This window comes from Lissotriton vulgaris, chromosome 1_1, assembly GCF_964263255.1.
Source record: "Lissotriton vulgaris chromosome 1_1, aLisVul1.2, whole genome shotgun sequence".
Lineage (NCBI taxonomy): Eukaryota > Metazoa > Chordata > Amphibia > Caudata > Salamandridae > Lissotriton > Lissotriton vulgaris.
The window spans coordinates 390,090,559-390,117,249 of NC_141685.1; the positions used below are offsets into that span (position 1 = coordinate 390,090,559).

At 44.4% G+C, this 26,691-nt stretch overlaps 1 protein-coding gene across 1 annotated transcript in view; it reads left to right on the top strand.

The window, feature by feature from the left end:
• Positions 1-26,691, top strand: part of LOC147747232 (sterol carrier protein 2-like) — a 382,719-nt gene that overhangs the window by 295,602 nt on the left and 60,426 nt on the right. The window contains exon 13 of the mRNA XM_086952451.1: positions 19,568-19,667. Coding sequence (XP_086808577.1) covers positions 19,568-19,667 — 100 coding nt within the window. The remainder of the gene's footprint in view (positions 1-19,567; positions 19,668-26,691) is intronic.

Below are 26,691 nucleotides of genomic sequence, written 5' to 3' on the forward strand. Positions count from 1 at the left end.
GTTGTGATTGGCAGCAGAAAAATGGTCCACCAATGGTGCATTTGGTGTTTTGCATCTGATGCGGCTCCTATGTTGGCAAATTCTGGTTTTGGCTTTCTGATTGTTTGGCCTACATACAATTTCATGCAGGGACAATTTATTAAGTAGATCACATTACTGGTGTTACAGTTTGAAAAAGCTTGGCGATCCACTGTGATGTTATTAAAAGTAAAGTTCTTACCCTCTATCGCGAACTGCCATACATTACATCCACCACACTTAGCATGACCTAAGATGGGGGTTAGTTAGTCCCCAGACAGTATCAATTGTTGTGTTTGAGACTGGGGCAGGGAGAGCTGCTCTGACAAGATGGTCTTTCAGGTTCCTGCTTTTGCGAAAGGCAAACAGCGGTCTCTCGATATTAAGGCACCCTGCATTAATGGTTGGCCAGTGCTGTATAATAGACTTCCTTATTTTGTTTGATACTGTGGAAAAAGTAGTTACACAGGCTATTCTTTCAAGTTCATTTTTGGTTTTCGGGGTCAGTAAGACATCACGTGGGCAATACCATGCTCGTTTAGAGGCATTTCTCACTATTCTTTTTGGATAGCCACGATCTTTGAGCATGCAGGAGAGATTTGCTGCTTCTTTGAAATAATCCTCTTTAGAGGAACAATTCCGTCTGATTCTAAGGAATTGGGAATAGGGAAGTGAATCCCTTTATGTTCGTGGGTGGTTGCTTGCGTAGCTCAAGAGCGTGTTGCGCTCCGTAGGCTTCCTGTAGAGGCGTGTAAGCAACTCGCCCTCTGAGTGAAAAATTGTTAAGTCAAGAAAGGCGATGGCTGATTTGTCAAGGGTGATGGTGAAAGATAAACCAGAACAATTATTGTTTAACCAGTGGAGAAATTGATGTAGTGTGTTGGTATCCTGATTCCAAATGATAAAAATGTCGTCAATATATCTTCCTGATACTGGTAGGGCAGATGCACAGCTAGTTTGATAAGTTCAATAAGTTTCTCAATTTTCCAGGTGCTCCATAAGTAACGTCAAGCGTCCCACGACGTTAATTACAATGTATGACAACTGTGAGGCCAGTGAACCATTATTTCTGACAGGCTGTTTGTTTATGTTTTATGATTATAGTGTCCTTTCCCTGATGAAGGGCCGAACAATAGGCCCGAAATGCATTGGATCTGTATAACGGATTGTGTTACATGTTGAAAAAGAACAAAAAAAACGAATATCAAACATATGATATGGAGACCGTTTATTAATCATTTGATGAATAAATAATCAGCAAATACTCAAAGCGGTGTGTGAATCCTCTGTTCCTATAGAGGAGCAAAAGTGTGCACATAAGGATGGGACCAGTTGTTCACTGGCCTCACAGTTGTAATACGTCAATATATCTTCGCCATAAACAAATGCCTGTGATGAATGGATTAGTGGGTGTGAGAATGGAAACGCCCAGAGGACGTACTGAAGGAGGGGCCCGCAGTGTATTTGGCAGTTGATACACTGGAGGGAAGAAGATGTAACGGGTGAAGCAAGGTACGGTTTTTGCTCGGTTCTCTATGGCTTTACAGCTTGGGAACCTTTTCCAGTGTGATTTGAAGTTCCCTTTCAATGCAGAGAAACACCAGGAACGCTGTTTGTTACTATTCCGTTTAAGTCAAAAAGGGATCCCTGGACTGTATGCGCTTTTCTCCACACTCTTGTCTATCATACACACCGATCCTTAGAGCAACACAGTTTTCATTATGTATCAAGCCAACACGAAACTATGACGTTTACACTCTCTGTATTTTATTAAGATATTTTTTCTTCGTTTAAAATTCATATCACTTTCTGAAAGGCATCCGCCCAAATATATATAGTGATCCCCAGGGATGGGAAACTGTACAGAGAAGAGGAATGGGAAGGGGTGGATTTGAAAGAGAGGAGCCATGGCCCCCAATATTTTATCAGCCACCATTTCTACCACTGTCTAATCGTTATGACTGTCTTGAAATGGTGGACTGACAGTTGGCCTCCGTAGATGGGGCACAAGAGCAATCAGCAGGGTTTGAACATGGCAACTATGCCTGTACATGAACGCTGGGTTTAAGTTTCTTTTAACACGAGGAAGTAATACCTGTCTGAAACTGTGTGTGGCTTCCATGCACTCAAGTTAAAAAATAACCAGATTGTACTTAAAACTGCAGCTGCGTCACCACGAAAGAGATGCCTCCTCCTTTCCAGGAAAATTTCCAGTCCTGCTATTCCACACCAAGCTCTAACAAACCGGGAGAGCATAGCCAAGCACTTAGCCAGGCACTGAAAATGTTAACTATTTAAGTCATGCCACAAGCATCATCTAAAATATGATTAACTCTATTCAAAATCCAAAAAAAGTGTATTTATTTACCATGTGGAAGTTTTGGCATTATTGCGTCACACTTTAGAACTGCACTGAGAGGTACTTTTTAAATCTGAGTTTTTAAATGTGGATCAATGATGAACTAATATCCAAGACAAGAAACCCTGTACCTGGCCCAGATTAGTATGTATCTGTGTGCTTGCTTGTTTGTGCGTATGTCTGTTATGAAGTTCTGTGAATATACAGAATCAGCAGCTAGCTACATCATTATCATATGAAATCCTTTTTACTGATGTCATGATAAGTACACTTTTACAATTGCTTTATTAACCTTCAAATAGGCTTGAAAATGCACCATTTGGCCACTCTTTTTTTTCAAAATCTTCCCTTATGACACTCTTGCTCTCTCACCACTGGGCACTCATAACAAACTTTTAGGCCGCACCACTTTCAAATGACACTAGGCACCACTGGCGGTCAACCTCGAATCTGGGTAACTGGGTTTGAGTCTCGGCAAGGACACGCAACATCCTATGAATGTGGGCAAGTCACTTAATCTCCCTGTGCCTAACCAAAATGAATATGTCCTCATGAAATGCAAGTGGTGCTCGTGTAAAGCGCTCTGATACCAGAAACCTTCGAGTCAAGTTCGCACTATATAAAACTGTGTTAAAAAAAAAAACAGACTTATCTTCTACTTTCCTGGCATATGGACTTGTCACCGAAGACTTCTCACATGGGCTGTTAGTTTGAATTTTGTGTGGTTCATGTTTGCGTTATATAAAATGTTTGGGAGAAGTTTACACTTCATTATAATCCACCAAGAAATGTACCTCATGTGTTGTCTGATAGTCATAGCATAAAAAATGGGAGACATTGGTTCATAGCTTCTCCAACATTTTCTCTTATACATATACCATTGTATGAGCTTGTGGGACTGCATTATTGGCTAGACAAATAATCTTTTGGTGAAAAAACACATCCATTGCTTTGGATCCGTTATATTGATGCTCTCCTGTTGAAATAGTAATGAGATACCATTGTATGCCTTTGTTAAAGTAAAAAAATAAACACTAATAAATGCAAATTAAAACTATAAATGAAATGTAGCAAACAGACTCTAAAATATGCATAATAATATAAAGTGGCCAAAATAACATCATTAAAAGTATGGACAGATTATCAAGTGTATGTACTTGAATTGTACATACTAAGAGTCCATGCCTAAAAGACTTCGCACAGAATGCCATTTTGTGGGTCTAGCATAAGCTAAGAGTATTTTTTTTTTTAAGGGGTGCATAGTGAACTCTGCTCCTCCAATGAACTTTTGCACGATCCGCCCGCAGCGTGGAGTTCTGGAAAAACTTGTGCCCGGCATGCTAACGTTAAGTTGGCAAGCGAGCAGGCCGTCATGACAGGTCGTTACTGTTCACGTTGAGAAAGCTGCTACTGGTGTTGAAAATCTACTCGAGTGGCAGAAAGAAACTGCACTCTCTGATGTGCCGGGTGGTGCTATTCTTGCTGATTGTACAGCGTGGGACTGGCTCCTAGCTCAGAAAATCTGAGCGAGCAGCGCAACGTACAAAATTATGCCCCTCGCCGAACTTCGTGGAATCGCGCAGAAGTTTTAGGTAATTTAAGCAGTGAAACTCCACAAGTACCGCCCACCCCTACTTGGTTCCAAAAATGTTAATATACACATATAGTGTGGTTTAGGTCGGTCTCCTTCAGTCATTGGCTTTTTTGGCACAGAATCCTTCAGCCATAGGTTTGAGACCTTGTCAGTCACATTTTGGAAGAACCCACAAGAGTATTTTATTAGCACCGTCTTTCTTTATGCTTGGGCGCCATGTGGTCTATATCCTGTTTCAATTAACGTGGTGGCTTTCATTTTCGTGGGCCCAAGTTCATGGTTTTTTTTGCAATGGCTTGGCACGTAGGCAGCATGCCACAAATTCAACACAGCTCCACAGTTCTCAAGCCGTCAGCCACATCCAACTAACACACGAGAAAAGCCCACCAGCACTGCAAAAATCAATCAGACTCCATTGCTAGATCACCTGCAATTTTCTGCTATTTTTACACAGCCAGCACATGGTGAACATGCCAAACGCCGACCACTACTCCCCCATCCAATGGTCGGCCGCCCCGGACGTCACGCCACATCCCCTTCCCAGAGCATCATGCCCCCCTTAACTAAACTCCTTTCAATACACCAAAAAAACAGGCTACTTCGCCAGCTCAACAATCTCTGCACAAACCATACTGACCTCTCAATACGAACATCAGCATGTCTCAACATTCCAGGCATATTCACATGTGAAGAGCACTCCGCACATTCAACAAGGTTCCCCAAGTCAAAGGCTGTCTGTAAGTCTGTTGGTCTTTGAGAGTAGAGCTAGCTATATAAGTTTTTTTTCATTTTTTCCCTTTTTTATTTGCATGTTTTTTTCAGTGTCCTTCCTCCTGTGTATTCATTTACTGCATGGCTAAACACATTAAAGGTCCCAAAGGCGAGACCTATTGGCTATGCCAATGCTTGTTTATATAGTTATCATCTGCACACTTTACGTCCACTAAATCCACTGTGCAGCAGGGCCTGCTATTGCAGTACACGCACAGCTCTATAGATACACTGTTGCCCATCTTTGATTCCAGATAACCTGTCTAAATATTGTCCCGCAAACCTGATTCTCCTTTAGGGAAAGCTGTTGAAAAGCATTCGGCAGATCAGGTTGCTTAAACCCCGCCCTAACATGAACTTCTGAATGATGTCGTCTACACTTCATTCGGTGATTGGTGCATAATAACATTCTTTGCATGCTGCATGATGGGTGTGATTGTCAATTACTGTGTTTCTAAAATCTCAGTGGGTTTTGATCGAATCTGTTGGTTTTTATGATTCGGTGTGACTATTTTTTAGTTGTGACTTGCAGCAAGTGAGGGTTGAGCCAACCCAGGCAAAACTCCCTCCCCTCTTGACACCTGAATCTCTATGTATTCTGTTTGTGTGTGGAGCACTCCCTATAATAAATCCATCAAAGACGGAATTTTGTGGTGTTTTTTGGGGCGGGTGGGGCGACATCGTTTTCCCATTCAGCAATTAATTCAGGGAATAATGTGGGATGTAACTGCAGTCACTGTTCCAGAATCAACTAAGACCGTTCCATTTGCTTTTGACCTCTGAAGGTCCAAAAACAAATTGATACCTTGCTTAACTTTGCTTCTTGCCAACTCCACCTTTTCACTGGCACACACCCATTTTAGCTCAAAATGATTGTTAAATCACTCTCTTTACACCCTGATGCTGTTGAAAGTTGACTCAAGAAATGCTATAAAAGCGGATGTTAGAAACTCATATTCCATATCCCCTCAAGCAGGTCAAATCACATCACCCATGTTTGGATAGAGGTTCAGTGACTTCCTTTGGAGAGCTGAATTAAATTTGCTGCCTCATCTAGTCACTAAAACCTCATTTCAATAGAGAGTAATTGAAGAACAAAACTTTGATAAGTTTTAATCTGTTAGAAATGTTTCTAGAGATAGATCATCGGGGAAGGAACCAGTAGGTGGCTGGCGAGGAGCGCACCTTGGTGTATGTGTGACTACAGGGGTTCCTGAGCCCTTTCTCCATGGGACCCAGATGACCCTTAATTAGGGTACCTAGGAACATAGGGTGGCAACAAGGGCTAGACCACTGACATAGGTATAGATGCATCAAAGGAAAAAACGGTCGCAAACGGGCAGATTCTCAGAATCTCCCCTTTGCGACCAGTATTTTTGCATTTGGAATGTATCATCCCAAATGCAAAAATCGCAATTTAAGAAATTGCAAAATTGCGATTACTTAAATTGCGATCGCATTTAAGGAATCTCAAATTGAGATTCCTTAAATGCAATGCATCAAAGTAAAAAAATTAGCGATTTCGCTAATAGGGGGAGCAAATTATCATGAAGTTGAACTCAAAGATCCATTTTACACACACACATGCCCTTGGGGCATGTGTGTGTGCAAGATGTTCTCATATGCAGATTTCAGGGGTGCAACAGGTGTCCTTTTGACACCCTGGCACCCTTGAAATTGCATTCTCAATTTGCGATTCTCTAATTGAGAATCGCAAATTGTGAATGTCTTCCCATTCATTTTTATGGGCCTCTAGGCCCATAGGAATGAATGGGGAGGTATTCCTTCATTGCGAATTAGGAATGTTTAGAAATCGCTATTTTTTTTTTGTTGCTATTTCTACATGCATAGCCTTTTGCTATTCCTTATTAGCGAACCCTTATTTTTCGCTAATAAGGAATCACAAATGGCATTGTTGATGCATCTATACCATAGTGTTATGTACATTGTATATATGCTACTAAAGGGTCCGATGTCTGTCCTGTCGAATGCCATTGAGTCTTTTGAGCCACTAGGCAGAAACCTATTGACGGTTTAGTGGGGCTGGGGCCCCAGTTCCCCCTATTCCACACACTTAATTTTAAATACCAAGTGGCATTGGATCTAGTATAAAAGTCAGACTAGATTACCACATTGGTCTTTAAGTATATTTTTCTCCCAGATCCATATTTAGTAATAAGTGCCTCCCTGATTTCAGGGTGTAGGCCTGCTCTCCATCTAACTGGGTTTCTGAAGAGCGCTGGGATCCCTATGATGAAGCATGACACATTTTGATATGTGAGAACATCCCATCACATTTTTGTGTATGGCTAGAAGCAGGCTGGTATAATATGAATATATTACATAATGTGACAGATTAGGAAATGGTTTAAGAAAACCACTAGGATGGCTATTTTGTGCATAACAGGTTTTGTATGGATGCCAGTTCACCCTTGAGGTCCTATAGCCTCTGGTTCCTTATTGTGGGCATTTTCCAGGGTTTTTGTGACTTGTTGCTTTCTTTTTGCCAGTGTTGTCATTTCCTTCATTTTTCTGTTTAGATTTTCCCTGAACAGCTCCGCATGAAAGTGTGAACGCTGATTACACGTTTAGGGATAGAAGTCCTTTTTCTACTTACACCCTTCATAGGGTGACTTCATATGCTCTCTCCTTGTTAAAATACTGCATAGCCCTTCATACCAGGTACCCCTTATTCCCTCCAAATGTGCTTTGAATGTGAGGTTACTTGTATGTTTTGCCAATGAGAAGAGCTGCACATGTTTCTGGTTTAGATGCTATCCCTGCCCTCTGCATGACAATACTGCTATCAATTCCCACTCACCCATATTAGCTCAAGTGTAGGTTAGTAGTGTTGTGAGTATCTAGGCTGCATCTACTATTGAGCAGACGTGTATGTTCCAAAAATACTGTTTTGAGGAAGCTCTAGCCAGACAACTGTGACCTCCAATGTGATGTCATTTGCAAAGGAAGGGCATGGCCACTTTCTCACACTTGAGACAAAGAACATGTACCCTTCTACCCTGTCTGATCTCCCATATCCTGTGTCCAGTTCAGGTAGATAAGCTGCTGCCCTATCAACAGCCTCTAATTTTTGGTCTATCTGCAGGAAATCCTCCAACACAATGTGTATTATTGGATGCCTTTTATCGTCCTAGTTTCTGAAACTCTGCCACAACTATGGGATATGTGGTGTGTGTCTATGGCCATCTGATCAGCTCGCCGTTGACCTCTTGGAATCGAAATGTCCCAACACAGAGGACAAATTGGCCAAGGGGCAGGACTCAATATAGCTGCCCTCTTTTAGAGTAGAGTCTCTAGGGCTAAGGGATTACCTGCTGTTGCTGTGCGTTGAAGGATAAGCGGCAGGCAGCCATGAACGCGGAGTACTGGCACAAGCTCAACCCTCAGGAGAAGCTGCTTTTAACCTCCTGTGGTTACCTGCTATCTGTGAGTAGACCCTGTATCAAAATTGGAATGCTGCAGCCCAGGTCAACAAAGAGATCCTTCAACTTATGATTTTTTCCCTGTACTTCTCTTTGTATCCCATGAAACAACCCTGGTGCCTTTACCCATGCAGAGGTTTGATTGCAAAGTGAGGATAAAAAAAAAATCTTGACTTGGATCCTCCTGTGTGCATCTCCCATCACTGACGCTCCTCTGCAGTGCTCACCTGTGAAGGTTACAACATGAACATCAAGTCTTGTAATTTGGATTACCAGCCACTTCCTGAAGGACAAGCTTGTAGCTGCTGAATATAAACCCCTTAGACAAGGTGATGTGGACTTAGGCCCATTATTGCGAGGGTGGTAGGCTGTTTCAATCGTCATTTTCGTGACTGGGACCTTTCTCACCAGCATCAGAGATTATTTATTTATTTATTTATTTACGCAACTTTTATAGCGCAACAAATACCCGAAGGTGTCTCGGCGCTGTGGAGCAACAAGAGTTCATCATCCTACCGTCTTCTCACTGGTTAAACAACCATGTTTTCAGAAGCCTACGGAAGCTAATCAGATTCGGAGCGGCTTTTATGGCAGTTGGCAGAAGGTTCCAAAGTTTTGGAGTGGCCACAAGAAAGCGCCTATCACCCCAGGTAACTGATCTTGTACGTGGCACCGGCAGAAGACTGGTATTGGCCGATCTAAGGTGCCTTCTGGGGGTATAGAGCTGAAAGGCTTCGATCAAGAATCTGGGTCCTGTGCCATGTATGGCCTTATAGGCAATACAGAGGGCCTTAAATTTGACACGGCTCTCAACTCTCAGCCAGTGAAGCTGGCGAATAGCAGAGGTGGTAGATTTGCGGCGAGGGATATTAAGAAGAATCCTGGCAGCCGCGTTCTGAATAGATTGCAGCTTCAAGATGACACGCTTCTGAGTGTGGAGGAAGAGAGCGTTCCCGTAGTCTATTTTTGAGAAGACTAAGGTAGAAACCAGAGTCTTCCCAGCTGACGGAGGGAGATAAGGTAGCAGCTTCTTAATCTTTTTCAAGATGTAAAATGAAGATGACACAACCTTATTAACATGGTGGTCAAAGACCAGCTTGTTGTCGAAAGTCACTCCCAGGTTTCTGGCTTTTTCCACTGGGACAGGTGGATGGCCGAGCTTATCTGGCCAGCAACCGAGAGACCATTCAGGGGAGAGTTTTCCGAAGGTCATGATCTCGGTCTTGTCCGAGTTAAGCCTGAGGCAGTTCAAGGCCATCCAGGTACTGACCTCGAGCATAGCTTTCTGGAAGTTGGCTGCTACAGTAAGGCCATCCTTATGGATACCCAGCACCAGCTGGGTATCATCTGCATACGATGTTAACTGTATCCCATAGGCCTTTATTATCCTTGCTAAGTCCGCTACAAAGATGTTAAAGAGCATGGGGCTTAGCGAGGAGCCTTGTGGGACTCCACAAGGGAGTGCAGAGATGGGAGAGTAATAGTCTCCAAGCCTTACTGTCTGGGTACGGTTTGCCAGGAAGGATGAAATAAGATCCTTAGCCCGACCATTTATACCCAGGGTTGTGACACGGTCGACAAGAGTGACATGGTCGACCGTGTCAAAGGCTGCTGACAAATCCAGAAGGATAAGGACAGCCGCCCCTCCCTGATCCATAATCGTCCTGATCTCATCAGAGGCCTTTATTAAGGCAGTCTCTGTTCCATGCCCTCTCCTGAATCCAAACTGCGTTTCGTCGAGAAGTTGGTGAGTCTCGACGAACTCTGAGAGCTGCTGATTCATCAGATATTCGCATACTTTGGCAGGAAAGGGCAGGCACGCAATAGGTCTATAACTTGCGACAGCAGTAGGATCTAAGGACGTTTTTTTTAGGAGGGGTTTAATAACAGCCTTCTTCCATATACTGGGGAATTGGCCTGTTAGGAATATGTTATTGCAGATTTCCATCAATGGGAGTGAGATCACTTCTGTGAGTTTCTGCATCACGGACGGGGGACAGGGGTCCAAAGAAGAGCCTGATTTAATGGTGGAAATGATTTTGATCACATCCTGATGTGAGACAGGTGAGAAACAGGAGAAGGAGTTGGGATTAGGGTGTGACAGTATTTCTTTCCTGCTGTCACCTCTATGTTCAGCTCTAATATCGTTTCCAAATGAAGCGTAGATATCTGCAACCTTAGTAGTGAAAAAGATGGCCAATTCATTGCAAAAAGTCTGTGAGGGCTCCACTCCAGGTCCAGTGGAGGGGGTGGACAGGGTGGTGACAACGGCGAAAAGTTCTCTGGCAGAGTTGGCAGCAGTCTCAATTTGTGCTGAGTAAAAGACTGTTTTTCGGGCCAGGATCGCCTTTTTATAGATCGTAAGAGCATCTTTATAAGTTTGTCTAGCTGTGTCACAGTAAGCTTTCCTCCAGCGCCTTTCTAAATTCCTACAATGTTGACGATGTAGGCGGAGATCTTCATTATACCAGGGGGCTGAAGGAGATACTCTATTTGGTTGCATAAATTTCTCTGGGGCCACTAAATCAGCGGCACTTCTGATCCAGTCCTGGAACTCTGAAGCTGATGGTGATAAGCTATTTCCTCCCTGAGGACAGGAGGAGGCCAAAGAATGCAGCATCTGAGGGAGATTTGCAGTTTTCCAGGCCCGGGCACCTATCTTGGTGCGAGGTCTGGGGTGCGGAAAGGTGGAGAGTCGTGTATCTAATTGAAAGATAATAGCCCTATGGTCTGACCATGAAATTGGAATAGTATCTGATACAGTAATATCAGGATCATTAGTAAATAGCCCGTCCAAGGAGTGTCCGACTTGATGAGTAGGACCCTTGACTAGTTGGTGTAGTCCAAGATTGGCAAAATCAGTCATGAGTTGGGCATTGTCTGGGTTGTCCTGATCTTCCAAATAAAAGTTAAAATCTCCCAATATGGTAAATTTATCAGAGCAGATGACATTGTCACTCAGGTCAGAGAGGGTAGAGAGAAAAGAATTACGGGGGCCAGGGGGTCGATAAAGTATTATACCCTTTAGTGCCCGTTTGGGGTTAATACTGATGGAAAAAACTGCTGATTCACAGTTAACCGAGTTTATAGGATCGAGTGTGGTGCGATATTTGTCCTTGTAGATAATGGCAAGGCCCCCACCTCGTCCTATAGGCCTGTCATGTCTAGCGACGCTATATCCAGCTGGAGTAGCGTTGCAGAAATCCGGGCCTGACCCGGCATCTGCCCAAGTCTCGGTAACAAATAGTAGATCTAAGTCATGGGTGACTATAAGCTCATTAATGTAGAAGCTGTGACATGGGAGCGAGCGCGCATTGATAAGCGCAGCTCGACAACCATGTGGGGTTATAGTCTCTCTAACAAATGGTGTGCCGTGGATAAGATCAGAGTGGGCTGAGAGACAGGTTGTGGTACATTGATAGTTGCAGCCTGGACATATGAAAGGGCGAGTGGGTATCACAGCGGACAGGACAGCAGTAGTACAGGCCTGACATGGCTTACCGAGATTTAGCTCTAGTAGGTGCCGGGGAGAATACAGCAATCGGGAACCAGGGGTTGTGGCCCTGGGCCGGGTCCGGCCGCGGACGGACGCAGACGGGCTTGGCTTTGGCGCGGCTTCGGCACGCGCCCGCTGCGCCAGCCCGCTGCGCCGTCTGGGCATGGTTCCAATATATGGGGCGTGAGGAGGGTGGGAGGCCGGCGCGACTGGAGCGCAGCCCGAGCCCACACCCAAGATGGCGCCCGCCGCCGCCTTTGACACAAACAAGCAGCTAGGCGAGGCAGGAGAAAAGAAGGTCGAGCGTGAAAGGTGTCAGTGTGCCTAACTTCAATTCCCGCTACCTAATAAAGTAATTAGGAACCCCCAAGGAATTTTCACAAGATAAAAATGTTACACGTTTTAAAAATCAATTTCCGAGTGGTTGACAAGCGGAGATGCTGGCAGAACAAAGTTTGCTCGCAGCCCTAGTACTCCCGACTAGGGAGAGCTCTGAAGGCAGCGAGCGACGAGTGCTTCCTGACTAAATAGTCAGGGAGGGCGGGAGGCCGGCGCGACTGGAGTGCAGCCCGAGCCCACACCCAAGATGGCGCCCGCCGCCGCCTTTGACACAAACAAGCAGCTAGGCGAGGCAGGAGAAAAGAAGGTCGAGCGTGAAAGGTGTCAGTGTGCCTAACTTCAATTCCCGCTACCTAATAAAGTAATTAGGAACCCCCAAGGAATTTTCACAAGATAAAAATGTTACACGTTTTAAAAATCAATTTCCGAGTGGTTGACAAGCGGAGATGCTGGCAGAACAAAGTTTGCTCGCAGCCCTAGTACTCCCGACTAGGGAGAGCTCTGAAGGCAGCGAGCGACGAGTGCTTCCTGACTAAATAGTCAGGGAGGGCGGGAGGCCGGCGCGACTGGAGCGCAGCCCGAGCCCACACCCAAGATGGCGCCCGCCGCCGCCTTTGACACAAACAAGCAGCTAGGCGAGGCAGGAGAAAAGAAGGTCGAGCGTGAAAGGTGTCAGTGTGCCTAACTTCAATTCCCGCTACCTAATAAAGTAATTAGGAACCCCCAAGGAATTTTCACAAGATAAAAATTTTACACGTTTTAAAAATCAATTTCCGAGTGGTTGACAAGCGGAGATGCTGGCAGAACAAAGTTTGCTCGCAGCCCTAGTACTCCCGACTAGGGAGAGCTCTGAAGGCAGCGAGCGACGAGTGCTTCCTGACTAAATAGTCAGGGAGGGCGGGAGGCCGGCGCGACTGGAGCGCAGCCCGAGCCCACACCCAAGATGGCGCCCGCCGCCGCCTTTGACACAAACAAGCAGCTAGGCGAGGCAGGAGAAAAGAAGGTCGAGCGTGAAAGGTGTCAGTGTGCCTAACTTCAATTCCCGCTACCTAATAAAGTAATTAGGAACCCCCAAGGAATTTTCACAAGATAAAAATTAGAATTGATGCTACCACACCCATTCACATCAGTCCCCAAATTCAGGTGGACTGCTTCTAAAACAGCTTCTAGTGTGCCCTGCCAGTTAAATTCCAACCTCCTTTAGTACTGGGAAATACATTCACCAACAGACGCATCAGTAGCACTGCACTTCCAACGATTACATCTGCACTCTACTTGCCCACCAACCTGATACATTAAGATGATTAAGAAAGATGAAGTCTGATGTTCTTCCCTGCTCTCGAGCATAAGCACAGACATCACGGGTCTGTTCTAAATCATTTGAATGGTCACATTCATTGATTATCATGTTAGCAAACTAATACGTTTTACTGAAGCATGAACAATTTTTTAAATGACAGTCCTACCACTGCCAGAGCAATCTAATGTACCCAGATTATAGAAAAGGTTAGCTGTATCTGGGTTTCGAAACCTACGTCTTTCTTCTAAAGCAAGTTTTCACTCCTTGGTCTTGTGGCACCCGAGAATCAAAGACCAAGTAAAAGTTCTTGACATTGTAGTTTGCTTTCATAGTGCCTCGGAGCTTCTTGGTCCACCGATTATAAAGCGTCACTTGTCTGAAAGGGTGCCCAGTACCTCTGTGTGCGCCACAGTCTGAAGAGCTGGATGAACACTGTGTGATATAATTGTTATAGTGGATGGTCACCCAAAGGGTAACATAGCTTTGAAACTAATAGGCTGTGAGTGATTCCATGTGTGACCTGCAAGTTACCTGAATGGAAACAATCAGGTCTTTGCTGTTGTCTGTACTTTGTCATTTTCACTTACTCGTTGACTGAGCTATAGTGAATTCCAAATGTCTGCTGCCAACTATGAGAGAGTGTATACTTTTACTGTGCTAGCCTCCCAATCAAAGTTAACGCTTATGTAGATACTCAACCAGCTTCAGTCTCTGCCAGGAGGCTGTGCAAGTAATGCACAATTGACATGAGACATCCTTGATTCTAGTGTCTCTTATGCCACAATTCTTCATAGTGCATCCTTATACACCAAGCACACCAAGATTACTGCAGAGGGTCGAGTTTTCCCATGTACTTTATTGCAGCATCAAACCTCTCTGGTCCCAACTGTGAACTGGAGAAGTCTCCAGGTACACCTGTTTGCCCTCTTTTGGGTTACAATAAAGTGAAGTCAAACACAAATCTCTCACTAGACATGCCCTCTAGTTTGATGTTGGACTTGAAAGCTGTTCAATTTTACCCAAGAGTCCCACTCAAATCAGCACTTTTGGACTCATTTGCAGTAGTTCTTAATTGCAAAAATAATACCGTTGCAATCAATATATAAGAACAAACGATCTCAAACCTGACAAATAACTGCATGATAGTAGCACGCTATGAGCTCGCGGGGCAAAACTGTATTCCAGAGAAACTGAGTAAGCAATCCAGTACAGAAAAAAAAGGTTCCTGGGGTTCATTCAAACTACTCATTACAAATTCCGGTAGCTTTAGGAAAAGTGTTGCCTGCTTCGCATTTATCCACAAATCAAGATAGCAGACACATTTGTATGAAGTGTAATCTTGAATTTAATTTATAATAATTACATTTTTACATAGAAGGTGCTCTAGTAGAAAAAAGGGAAATGGTGCAGCGCACCTGAGGAGTGATGCATAACAAGCCACTTCTTATATACAAATAAATACACCAAAGAAACTTGGTAACAAGTGGCTTCAACTTTTTATGGGAAAATCGGTGCATTCCGTATAACAACCCACTCAGAACGACATCTAGTGTCAGATGGCATTCCAAGATATGGTAGATCATCTATCTTATTAGCGGTGATGTGTAAGAAATGCTCTCATTACTGGCCAGCAGCTCTCCATGAGATTAGGACACTTGGGATTTGAGCTCCGACCTGCAATTCCCTGTTATTACAATTTTGGCATATAAACTAAACTAAGGTGCCCTGGCGCCAGGTAATGCAGAAGGACAAACTGGGAATGCCAGACCTATTGTGTATAGAGACGGGTTTGTCAGTCTTTTCTAAAAGATAGCAGATCTTGTATTTTACGGAAAGAAAGCAAAAGAAAATTCGAAAGGCGTGCTGCATGCACGAACAATGATCTGCCTCCAGCGTGGGTCGCGTGCTCTCCATGTCATTGGAGTCAAGCTATCCTGGCTGATGAGGGTGAAAGCCCGAAACCGGTCCCAGGATGCTTGGTTCCAGTCCAGGGAGGACCTGGCTAGGCAGTTCGGGCTGGACTGTTCCCATTGGGGGCAGGGTCAAGACCGATTTGCATATGGCTGGGTCCAAACAAGAATGGCATGGTGAGCAAAAACACGATGGATTTAGGCCCAGATCTCTGTACTGGGGTGAATGTATGACCTTGTTCTGCATTCTGTCCATCAAGTGTTCTTTTTGCATCCAGCGTGGGAAGCGCGCAGTCTACGAACAGGAAGGTAATGTAGAAACTTCTGCTGAAGAAAGTATGGTCTTTTACCATTGAGGGCACTATGTGCGCAACAAAGTGACTTAAAGCTAGTCCTTTTCAGTACTGGTAACCAGTGAAGGGAGTAAAGCTCCACTGAAGGGGAAATATGATGAGGCCAGCATAACGCATAGCATCGTTTTGGATCCCCTGAAGTGTTTTTAGAAGGCCTGCAGATGTGCCCAGAAAGGGAGGTTTACAGTCGTCCTGACAACTTAAAATAACCAACTCGAACACCAGTGAGAAAGCCAACGCTGGAAGCTGTTGTAACATTTTTCGTACCAAGAGTGTAAAACAGGAAGACGATGAGTGTTTAACCTGCCTGTAAAGGGAGAGCTGATTATTCAGATGGAATCCTAAATTGAGAACCTGCTCAGCAGGTTCTCAAAGCAGCAGGCCATAATGTATTGTGGACAGAAAGAGGAAAGTAGTTGTTAAAACAGAACGTCTGTCCTAGCAGACACTCATAAAAACAGTAACCGCATTATGCACTGTATTGTCAACAGAAATAAGTAGTTGGAGATCATCTACACTGTTCATCAATTTAACCCCATAAGATCATACAGGCTAAGCTAAGGCGGATGTATACGTTAGAGAGTGAAACTTGTTGCAGAAGTCTGGGCATTCCCAATAGCCAATGCCTTGAATTCAGAGCGGAAAGGCAGGAGACGGACAACTTGGATCCTGCTCTGCAAATATGACCTGAACCATGCAAGAGGTAGGCCCTGAATATCCGACTCAGCCAACCTTGACAACATAAAGTCATGAGATATAATGTCGAGTACTGCAGACAAATTGAGTAACATCAAGACGCTCAAACGTCTGTTTTCTGCTGACAGGGAGAGTTCATCAGGGATGGAGACTAGGACGGTTGCAGTCCCAAGGGCAGGACAGAAGCCTGATTGTGCCGGGTCTACAATCTTGTGCTGTTCCACTATGTCTGTTGACACGCTTCTTCAAAGTTGTTACTGGGCAAGGCAGCAAAGGTATAGCGGGGGAATTGATTAGGATAGATGGATCTGCATTGGCCTTTTTCAAAGCATGCTTCAACTGGTATAGATACTTTACAAGGAAGTTTCGGTGGGGGCTGCTTTGCAGCGGCTTACATTACGCCCTTAAAAAAAAGAAAAAGGGTAAGTTCTACTCTTTTGTTAGTGTCATTAGGGAACAAAAACATGGGATAAAATAAGTAGTTTGCGCTGGACTCACCACTATGTCTGCTTGGCTCTGAGACGCAGTGAGCCTGAAGGCGGGGAGAAGACTTCTACGGTATGGACGACAGAGCTGTCACTCATGCTCGCAGCCCGTGGCAGATCGTGAAGAGGCCAGGACGAGAAACTGGTTTTAGAGGAAAGTTTACCCAAAAGAACATTGCTAACGTGGGTGTATGCCATAGTCCCGTGAGAGGGCCGTGCAGCGCCATGGCGATCTAGAGTGAAGGGTAGTAGCAGCCAGGAACTAAGGTTTCTTTGCAAAGCCCAGCAGCAGAATGCAGTGCAATCTGTCTAGAAACTTCTGGGTGGAATAAAATGACACCTAGGTGTTCGTTTGTGTTTTGTGTGAAGGTACATGAAGTAGGTAAGAACTGTTCTTTATTGCTAGGCAGTCATGAAAGTGTAGGATTAAAGGCAGTAGCATGCACAGGATATAAAGTTCCATATGCACCCCAGCATATTGAACTCTTTACCAAGAGAACTACTATGCAACCGCTCCTATTGTTTCAAAAGTGACCTTAAACTCCTCCTCCTCAACAAATACTTTAACACCTAAGCATTCTGAACATTGTTAATTATCTCTCTTTATAGTTCTATGTGCTCTGTTATAGTCAGCTGTTATTTTGTTTCTGCTGTTTAGTAGGTGTTTCTTTCCTTTGATCTTACTCTGTTCTTATTGCCATTACGTTTAATCCATGCTCATTGCCAAACGATATTCTTTGTTTATTATTGTGTGTTTCTATTGATCTAGTATGTCTTGCATCTTCTGGTAAGCAACCTGATTATACGGTGTTCTTCGATCATGTAAAGCGCTCCGATACCCACGGGTCTAGCTAGCGCTATATAAAACCTATCAATAAATAATAAAGTGCTCCTGCCGTGTCATAAAATATGCTGGTTTTGACGCATAGGGGCCGAGATTTGCCAACACGGGTTGTGCTTCTCAGAAGCTACCAAACCCGTTGTGTTGCTGTAGGAGTTACTTTCCAACGCAAATCGTGTGGTCGTGCCCTTGCGCTCTACCTTGTATTTGCAGTAAATGTCCCATTACTTCAAGAACATGATAGTGAGTGGTTTCTAAAAGCCTGCAGTCAAGGTAACGTTATCACCGGTCCGATATTTCAGTGGACTAATGTATCCAGTGTACAGTCCTGTGTGCATCCAGAGGACCCCCTCACCTTCACTCTCTTACCTTATGCAGCTGACTCTCGAGGGTGAGGGAGGCTCCATTTGCCCCCCAGGCACCAATATTGGGATCCAGGGTTCAGGCTTCTCTAGATGCCTCTGCACTCCGGCAGTATATGCCAGTCTGTGCAGCCCGAACATGTCCTCTGGGATGAGACCACCAATGTACCGGCACCGACCCACAAGGATTGCACACAAGTGGCGCACTAGTTTACCAGACCCAGTATCTGGAACTCCCATCCATGTCACTCAGAACCCAGCCTGGTCTGCTCGCCTTCAAGAAGCTACAGAAGCTAAACTCTCCAGGCAATCCCCACTCTTCCTGTTGAGCTCTTTGTGCTGCTTTCAGCCTTATCAAGAAATAACTCCTTCGGTTGTAGTTCACTGGGTGTTTGTAAAGCATATCTATTCCTCTTAAGCTAAAGTAGCGCTATAGGAAGTCACAGATCAATAGAAGGAATGGAAAAAGGGTACAGGAGAAAATCTAGAATTACCACTCTCCTCCAAATGCCAATTTCCAGTCCCTTGCCATTCCTCTTTCACAGTATGTGCTCCTGGGTTGCTCTCAAGAGGGAGACATTGCATACCTCTCAAAAGACCCACAATAAGAAAGAGAAGATCAGACTTTTATAAAAAAAATTACTCTCCCAAAAAAATTGAAAAAGTGACAGGGACCTATTAGTGAACGTTGCCTGCTTTGAAGAGTCCAGATGATTAAATTCAGCTTTTTTTCACTTTTCACTTTTTTTTTACCTAAACAGACCTGGTGGCTTTTTGGCCAACTCAACTTAGCATGCTGGGACATTTAACACCAAACTTGTAATGTGGGAAGTAAAACTAATAGTTCCAGAATGCCAAGTACTGCTGGCAGAAAACGCAAAGACTTGCTTGTGGTGACCTACATCCCAGGAGGCGTCATTGGAGATGTTCTTTTGTCGTCGAAATGTAAAACTCGATTGCATGTAAATGGTTGCTGCACAGCAGTTTAAACCTACTTTTAGGTAAGAGAATGTCATCTCGAGTTTTAAATAAGCATTGGCAGTGCCAAAAGTTATGGTGTTGGCTGCTTACCTTTTCGTTTTTAGTCAGTGCTTATTTCAATATGTTTTGGTTTCTGTAAAACTTTGTTGTTGAGGGAGCTGATGGGCCTCTGGCAATACAAAAAAGTAGTAAAAAAGCATGAAATGTTCGATTGTTTTCACAAGCACACACTGAGGGAGTAGTACCAGGAACTGAAGCTAACTTGTTTTTCTGTGTATGTACTCCTTGTGAAAGAGCAGAATGTCTCACTACCAGTGATGTTAATCAATGGTTGAAGTGGGCGGACCCTCTGCCCCATCCTGTATGCTGTAGTAGGTGGAAGAGAAATGCGAATCACTCAACAGACCAGTGTCTGAAAAGGGCTGATTGAAGGCTTTCATAGAAAGTATCCTTATATGATTTGAGTAAAATCAGGTCTTGGCTACCGACAGACCTAAAAATACAACTAACAGCGCATGCTCAGGTAGAACTGGAGAAGTAGGTGCACTCCATCACTAAAACATATACTTGCTCATTTTGTTAAGGGACTGATGGTTCAAATCTTCTCCTTTCCTTTCAGATCCAGGCACATCCAAGCCGTTCCCGTCAGTGCCGCTGTTGAAGTCCATGATTTTAAAGCTAACCTCGTCTTCAAGGAAATTGAAAAGAAGCTGCAGGAGGTACCTATACATGTTATTTTCAGCTATTTCGAGCTATTGACATTGAGCATTGACAATAATTGGAAATTCTAATACAGTACCCTGTAAATCCAGCACTCTAGTTAATGAAATATTGACTGGCTTCCGTGATGTTGCAGTGCGAAATATTGTCTGGGTCACTCGAGCACTCCTCCTTCAGCCACCCAGAGATGGTGGAGTCTCTGGGCTTAATCAACAGTTGCTTGTAGTATTCCGACCCATGCGTTAACCCCTGTCTACTCATGGGTTGGAATGACTTTGAAGGTATTAAACCCATCCAATATTTATTGGATGCATTAAATAACTCAACCTTCTTTAAATTTCGGCAGTTCAAACCTACTAAGCTTTAACAGGGGAAAACATACAGTATTTATCATATGGTGCGTATTTTTGGGTGTGTTAACCTCATAATCTGCATGTTGGTATAGTTATTTTTCTGGGGTGATAAATAACTCATGAACTCCTAACCAGGCTCTTTGAATTGTCAAGCCCATTATAAGCTCAGTCTTCAATACATTCAGGAACAGTGGTATCAGAATGGGGGTTGCATGAGTGCATGAGACATGCGAGAGAGCTGAAGAGCACTTCACTTGTTAGCCATGCAAGCACATCCGCTGTTAATGACTAACCATCTTTAACACGTCGATGCGTTTACCATCTTCTAACTAATGTGCATCAAAATTATATTTGTGGGTCCGCAGCGCCCTAGCTTTAGGAATTCCCAAGATAATAGCAAGCCTTGGCAAAGGCAATAGGTTTGGCTTTAATATGCTAACAACTGCAGGCAGCATTTGTGCATGCCTAAGTTTGCACACATTGGTCTGTGAAATCAGACCTGTTGGCTTTGCCGAGGCTTTCTGGTTTTCACTTTGCACATCTGTGTGCACTCTGCAGTCGCAGCTTCAAATCTCCATAGTTCTGGCAGGAGCTTTCATAGCTCTGCGAGCAATGACCTGTACTATTTAGTTGTCTTTGAACACCTTTTGTGAGCCCTTTGTATTGAAATGTGCGAACAACAAAGGCTCCCGGAAGCCAAAGTGCGAAGAAACAATGGGTTGTCATAGTCTGTGTTCTTTCATGCCATCTAGGTTCCGTTTCTGGAAACTAAGTAATGAGGAAATGGTCTTGGTGGCTGTTGAGGGTTTAGTAACTAGCATTTTCAGGTTTTCAATACTGCTAGAATACTGAAAAAATATGAATAAAATAGATATTGTGATTTTGTAAATCTTTGTGATTTAGGAAAAATAACAGAGGCAGTCGCAGGTGGGTAGAGTCCTCTGTAGGCTGCTGTCAGCCGAACTACATCCTTTGCTCATTATTCCCAATAGGTCAGAGCTGAGCGCAAACACCTCATGCTGCTGTACTAGACTATGACTTCAGGAGTGGGCAATACTCTAGCAAAGAACACATCATAATAATAATTATAATAATAAATGAGCGTGTGAAGCTCTTGGTTACACTAGCTAGTGTGTCCCCGCCCTGCAGGCTACTCGTACAGTCCTGCCAAGCGTCACGCAACAGGTGTGACGTTCACGCATTTCAGTGCGGTGATCGCAACACTGCACTGAAATGCATTGTCACGCATTTTGACACACCTGTGCCAGGCGCGCCAGCGGCTCCTGTGCCCGGGCTCTCTCTGCTGTTCTGAGAGAGGTGCTGCTCAGCCCGAGTGCCTAAACAGTTAACAGACTGCAGCTCTCAGTTCTGTGTAGTGGCTGAGAGCGGCGCGCTACAATGTATCTCAGTCTCTGCACTGCCAGGAGCTGCCTGCTGCCCTGTTGCCCTGGAAACTATAGAATGTGGCAGAAATCTGGTGCGGCGCCGGCGCGGCGTGTGGCTACTCTCAGACTCCTCATCACAGTCTCTGCAAGGGGGGCCTGGCTGCCCTCTCAGTGAGTCGCTACTGCAGCTCAGAGCTGTCAATCACCGTAGCGCACCAAGGGGCCGGAATTAAATCCGGATGTGCCGGCCGCGGTAGTGCCGTCACGTCTCCGGCTGGGTGCCGGGCAGAGCAGGTCAACTATAAGTAAGTGTCAGTCAGTGTCCACGCTGCGCACGTGACGCCGGTGTCACTACGGTAATGGTTTTATTTATTTTTATTTTATGCGTATAGCGCAGACTTTACCCCGAGGTGTCAGAGTGCTTCACAATATGAACAGTACATGAGGAGAAAATTATGAGACAACAAATTACACAAAAGGAAACGTTAAGGTACATGAGGCAAAAGTGACAATCATGAGCAAACAAAATACAAGAGATAGCAAACAGTAATACTGGTAATACTGGAGGAAAAAGTGGCATGCGTGCAAGTTATAAAAGCGTGCAAAGTAACAAGTAGAGGCTATAATACTACAATAAATGGCAGACACTCAAGCACAAGAACAAACTTTGCGTAGGCAATGGTGGCACGTGTGCAAGTATCTAAAGCAAACAAAATGTGAGAGGTAGCAACCAGTATGTTTAAAGAGAAAAGTGACACTCAGCAAGAGCTCAGAGCTGTTAACTTTCTTTGTAGCCGCTTGTCTCCCGTGACATGCGTTTATTAAAAACTGTGCATGTCAGCATATGTACATATAACTTCAATAAAGTACTGCTGCTGAAAAACGTAACTTGTGTTATTTCATGGTTATTCATTCGTTTACAGTACAGTCCGGTTACAGGAGGGAGCAATAGGATTAGTCTCCTTCCTTTGCTGGTGCTCTGCAACAGTTTCAAGAAGTTCTTGGAGTTTCTTAATGCTCAATTGGCTGTAATTTCTGATATTTATTGCATGATTTTTGCACGCGAGAAAGTGTCACTCATAGTCGTTGAAATGTCACTCATAATTTCACTCACATTTTTAAAATGTCACACATGGCAATCTGAAACCTTGCCAGCTATGCTCGGACCTCTCTGTAGCAGCAAATATCCGTGTGATGCGTGCCCTATATCTGAAAGAGCGGAGTTTACTGATAATTTCGGAGGGTGGGGGAGGGTGTTCCAGTGCTTAGCGGCTATATAGCGGAAAGACCTCAGACCCATTCTTGCTCTTTTGATTCCTGGAATTTTAACCTGCCCCGTCCCCAGGGACTGCAGGGTCCTAAAATGGAGTGTAAGGTGACATTAAACTATGTAGATAGCTAGGTCCCTTACCCTGCAGGATACGCTGACTGACGCACAGGGCCTTAAAGAGGATTCTTTCCCTCACCGGGAGCCAGTGCAAGGCCGCTAGGGCATTCCTGGAAGAGGCTCTCCTGGGGAGCATTAGAACAAGGCGAGCCGCCGCGTCTATCCTACCTCTTTAGAGGTATCTGAAACATAGTGAAAGTAAAGAAGAGCCAGCACATGTTCTGACTGCTGAAGTAGTGTAAGCAGTAGCCACGCAGGGCATTTAAATAGCCACAGGCCTTTCTCCTATTTCTGCATATAGCCGGTCTTTTCCACTACAGCTCTAATCAGGCAATGAATTTTCAGTAATTAGGCTGACTTTCCTTCTATTTTGAAAATGTCCCTGTACATTTCCAAAGTATGTCTACTGTCCTGAGTTCAGCTGCACGATTTCTCATTTGCATTTGTGTCCTATGCTGAGCATCGCTTGTCTGACAGTGCCGTCAACAGTCAAAAAGCACCGTGTGCTCCTGGTTATGCAGTCTGCTCTACCGGTGTCTCTGGGCATCTCCAAGAAGACCCCTAGGCAGCCTCAAGCTTACGTTTCTACTGTCTGTCTTGATTGAGGCATTTATTTCAGCTGCCTGTAACGGATACAACATTTATATAATCAGAGCCCACAATTGGGACAAACAATGGGATGTGGATATATATTACACCCCTAAATCAACCATATTCATTACCATGAGGACATACATCCACTACACTAAGGAATCTGCTATCTGTCCCTCCACTTAGACACTTTGAAGCATTTCAAACTGTTTCAGTAGCAGCTTGTATTGAATCTAAAATAGCCTATCCGTGTGCATGCCTCTGCTGTCTCTCGAGTGCTGTAGAATGCAATTAGTTTGATTTCTATATCCTGCACAGGACATGTCTTAGTGGCTTTTCCCTATCACCAGATTTTTAACCCCTTCGCTGCGGCGGCAACTCCGCCGCAGCGCTGGGGGCGAGCAGCGCTCGCATTCTCGTGACGGAGCCACTCCGTCACGAGCCGCGGTTGCGCTGTGCTCATGACGGAGCGGTTCCGTCATGGCCCAGCCCGCTCAATAGAACGCGCCGCGCAGGCGCGGCGGCAGGGCCATGACGGAACCGCTCCGTCATGAGCACAGCTCAGCCGATGCTCATGACGGAGCGGCTCCGTCATGAGCATGGGACGGGTTAAATGAGGAGCCTGCAGATTATTTCTCACAACCCGACGGATGTGAGCTCTACCTCTCACTTTTCCCCGCTAATGTGCTAGTAAGGGCTGCAACCCAAGACGAGATAAGAGCAGCATATCAGTCATTCATACACAACACCAAAGCACTTCACACGTAGGCCACATTGTAATACAATATCCTTTCAGCCACACACTACCTCCTGTTATAGCATGCAGTCTGTTAGATAGTGCTCTTTGGTGTCTCATAATGGGTATTAAGTGCCATAGCCATGCAAGTACACTCCGTAGTACATTACACTAAGGCATGGGAACCGAAAGGCCCATATGGGATACTCTCCAAGTTTGGAAAGGTCTTAGGGTGGCTTCAGTAGTTGATCACGTGAAACTGAAATTGAGCCAGCAACTTGCAAAAGCTGAAACAGGGAGGCGTCAATTAGAAAACCATTGATAGGAGAATTGCTAGAATATAATCAGGCTATTTGATTACAGGATAAAAGGCAGCATGGTTTTCACAAAAATGAGAGCAGGCTCAGCGGATCTGAATGAATGTTCTGTCTTTGTGCCTTATAAGTTAGATCATGTGATGATAATAAATGTAGTTTGCTTAGTTGCCAGCAACACTTATAATGCCTCGTGGGCGTGTAAGCAAGTTAAGCATATGCCGTTTGATTCCAATGGAGAACTTCGTTAGAAACAGAGAGCCTAATTAAGATTTGGGTGATAATGAAAAAACCTTTGATTCCGTAGGAAGCGCTAAATTTGAAGGGAATGTCACTGGTGAAATGTCCTTCCACTGTACTCTCCACCAATGAATCCTCCTCCGAAGTTAGCACTTCCTTCAGAAATTTGCAGTTTTCTATTGGTACCAAGCTTTAAATCGCTTTTCCAGAATCTTTTGGTAAATGCTTTTGATAGATAAGTTCATATGGGAGAGAAAGGAAGAGATGATCAGTGAATCCCTTCGGCAGCCATCCTTTTCAAGTGAAATAAGTGGAAAAATAGCAAGGATTTTCAAAAGCTGAAGAAATGACAGGCAGCATCAAAACCGGATGACCGTAATATTGAAGGACAAATGCCTGAAGTCACTGAAGGTTATCATTTGTAATGGCTTCAAGGTCTCTGGACATTTTGACGATTTATGTTTCTGATTAATGGAATAAGTGAATGTATTGGAAGAGATGCATCTTGAAGATACTGCATCAGGGCGCTCTGATGAGGACTTGCGTGGAGTATTGCGTGGGGCTCCACTTCTTCAGAAGGACATATAAAACAACGTTCAGATGGGCCATCCTGCCTGCTTGTTTCTTTCCTTTAGTGACACACAGCCATGCAGGCGCTATAACATCCCGATTCATGCTCACACTCCACTGTTTTCAGCTTATTTTAAGGTGTGATATTGAGCAAAGTTGAAGTACATCCTTGGAAAGTTCTGAATCCTACAGTCCAACTTCAAGTTTATACATACATGGACGTCTCTCTATAGGCAACAGGAATGCGACTGCTTTTACCCAAAAATGGTGAATGGTTTTGGGCTGGATGAACCAGGAGGAGGACCCCAGGATTTAGGGAGCAGGCGTCTTACATGGGTCAGAGCATCTTACGGCTGCACCTTGTGCACTGCGAGAAGCACAACACTAGCGCTAATAAACCCCTTCCTCTATTCAATGCTGTCAGATTTGTCTTGCAGAGTTTATCGGAAGGTCTACAACCCAAGCACTATAGCAAGATGGCTGTTGTAGCACTGTTCAAGGAATACAACTGATTCTAGGAGCTTGCTTCTAGTTCAGACGTTTGTACCTTGCGGCGTTCCGCACTAACCCACCTAAGGTGCAGCGTTAAACTCTTTGCCGATCGTCCTTTATTAGATGATGATGTAATGTGCATTATTTAATAGGCCTGGGCGGTGAACTTCGTTCCGTTCGTTAAGTTTGTGGAGTTTTCTGCACTCCGCGGAGCTTGCGGAGTGCAGAAACTCAGCTTCGCGATGTGCAGTGGAGTTTTATCCCCGCTCGCAAATGGTAAGTTCACAATCGCGAACGGTAAGTTCACGAGCGCCAGAAATACCAGCACAAATTGCAGTTCGCACTGCCCTTCGCCACTCGTGGAACTTCGCAGAGGTTTTTTTGTAACTTCACGGAGTTCTGCGTAGCAAAACTCTGCAAACTACACCCAGGCTTTCTATTTAACTACACCCCAGGTTTTTGCATATACCAAACCCCTGCCATATTTGTCCTTCTTTTATTTCAAAAGGTGGTGCTCAATGTGGTTTACGACTTCATTATATTAATCCAGTGATTGATTCGGGAAAGGCAATATTGTATGTTAAAATCATGGTGGTGAAGCAAAAAGGAAGATCTGTGTGTAGATCTCCAGAGTCAGCCTGTGCACACGACTACCGTACTTTCTAGATAGTTTCATAAGTTGCCTGGGGAACCGTCTGAACTTTGTTCTCTTCACATTGTCACATGGTACCTTTATCTGGGCCATAGTTGAAAAAACGAACTTTCTACATGTAAGTCACAACCAGTGGAGAAACACAAGGCCAATTATGTGATATGAGCGAGAGGACAGGTTTATCTTGTTGAGTAATTTTGTGAAGGGTGACTGCAGGCATGAATGAAATTCCCATCTGTTGTGCCCGCTAAGTTTAAACTTTTCCGAATTTATGTAAAAACAAGTAGATTTCAGTGTAGAAAC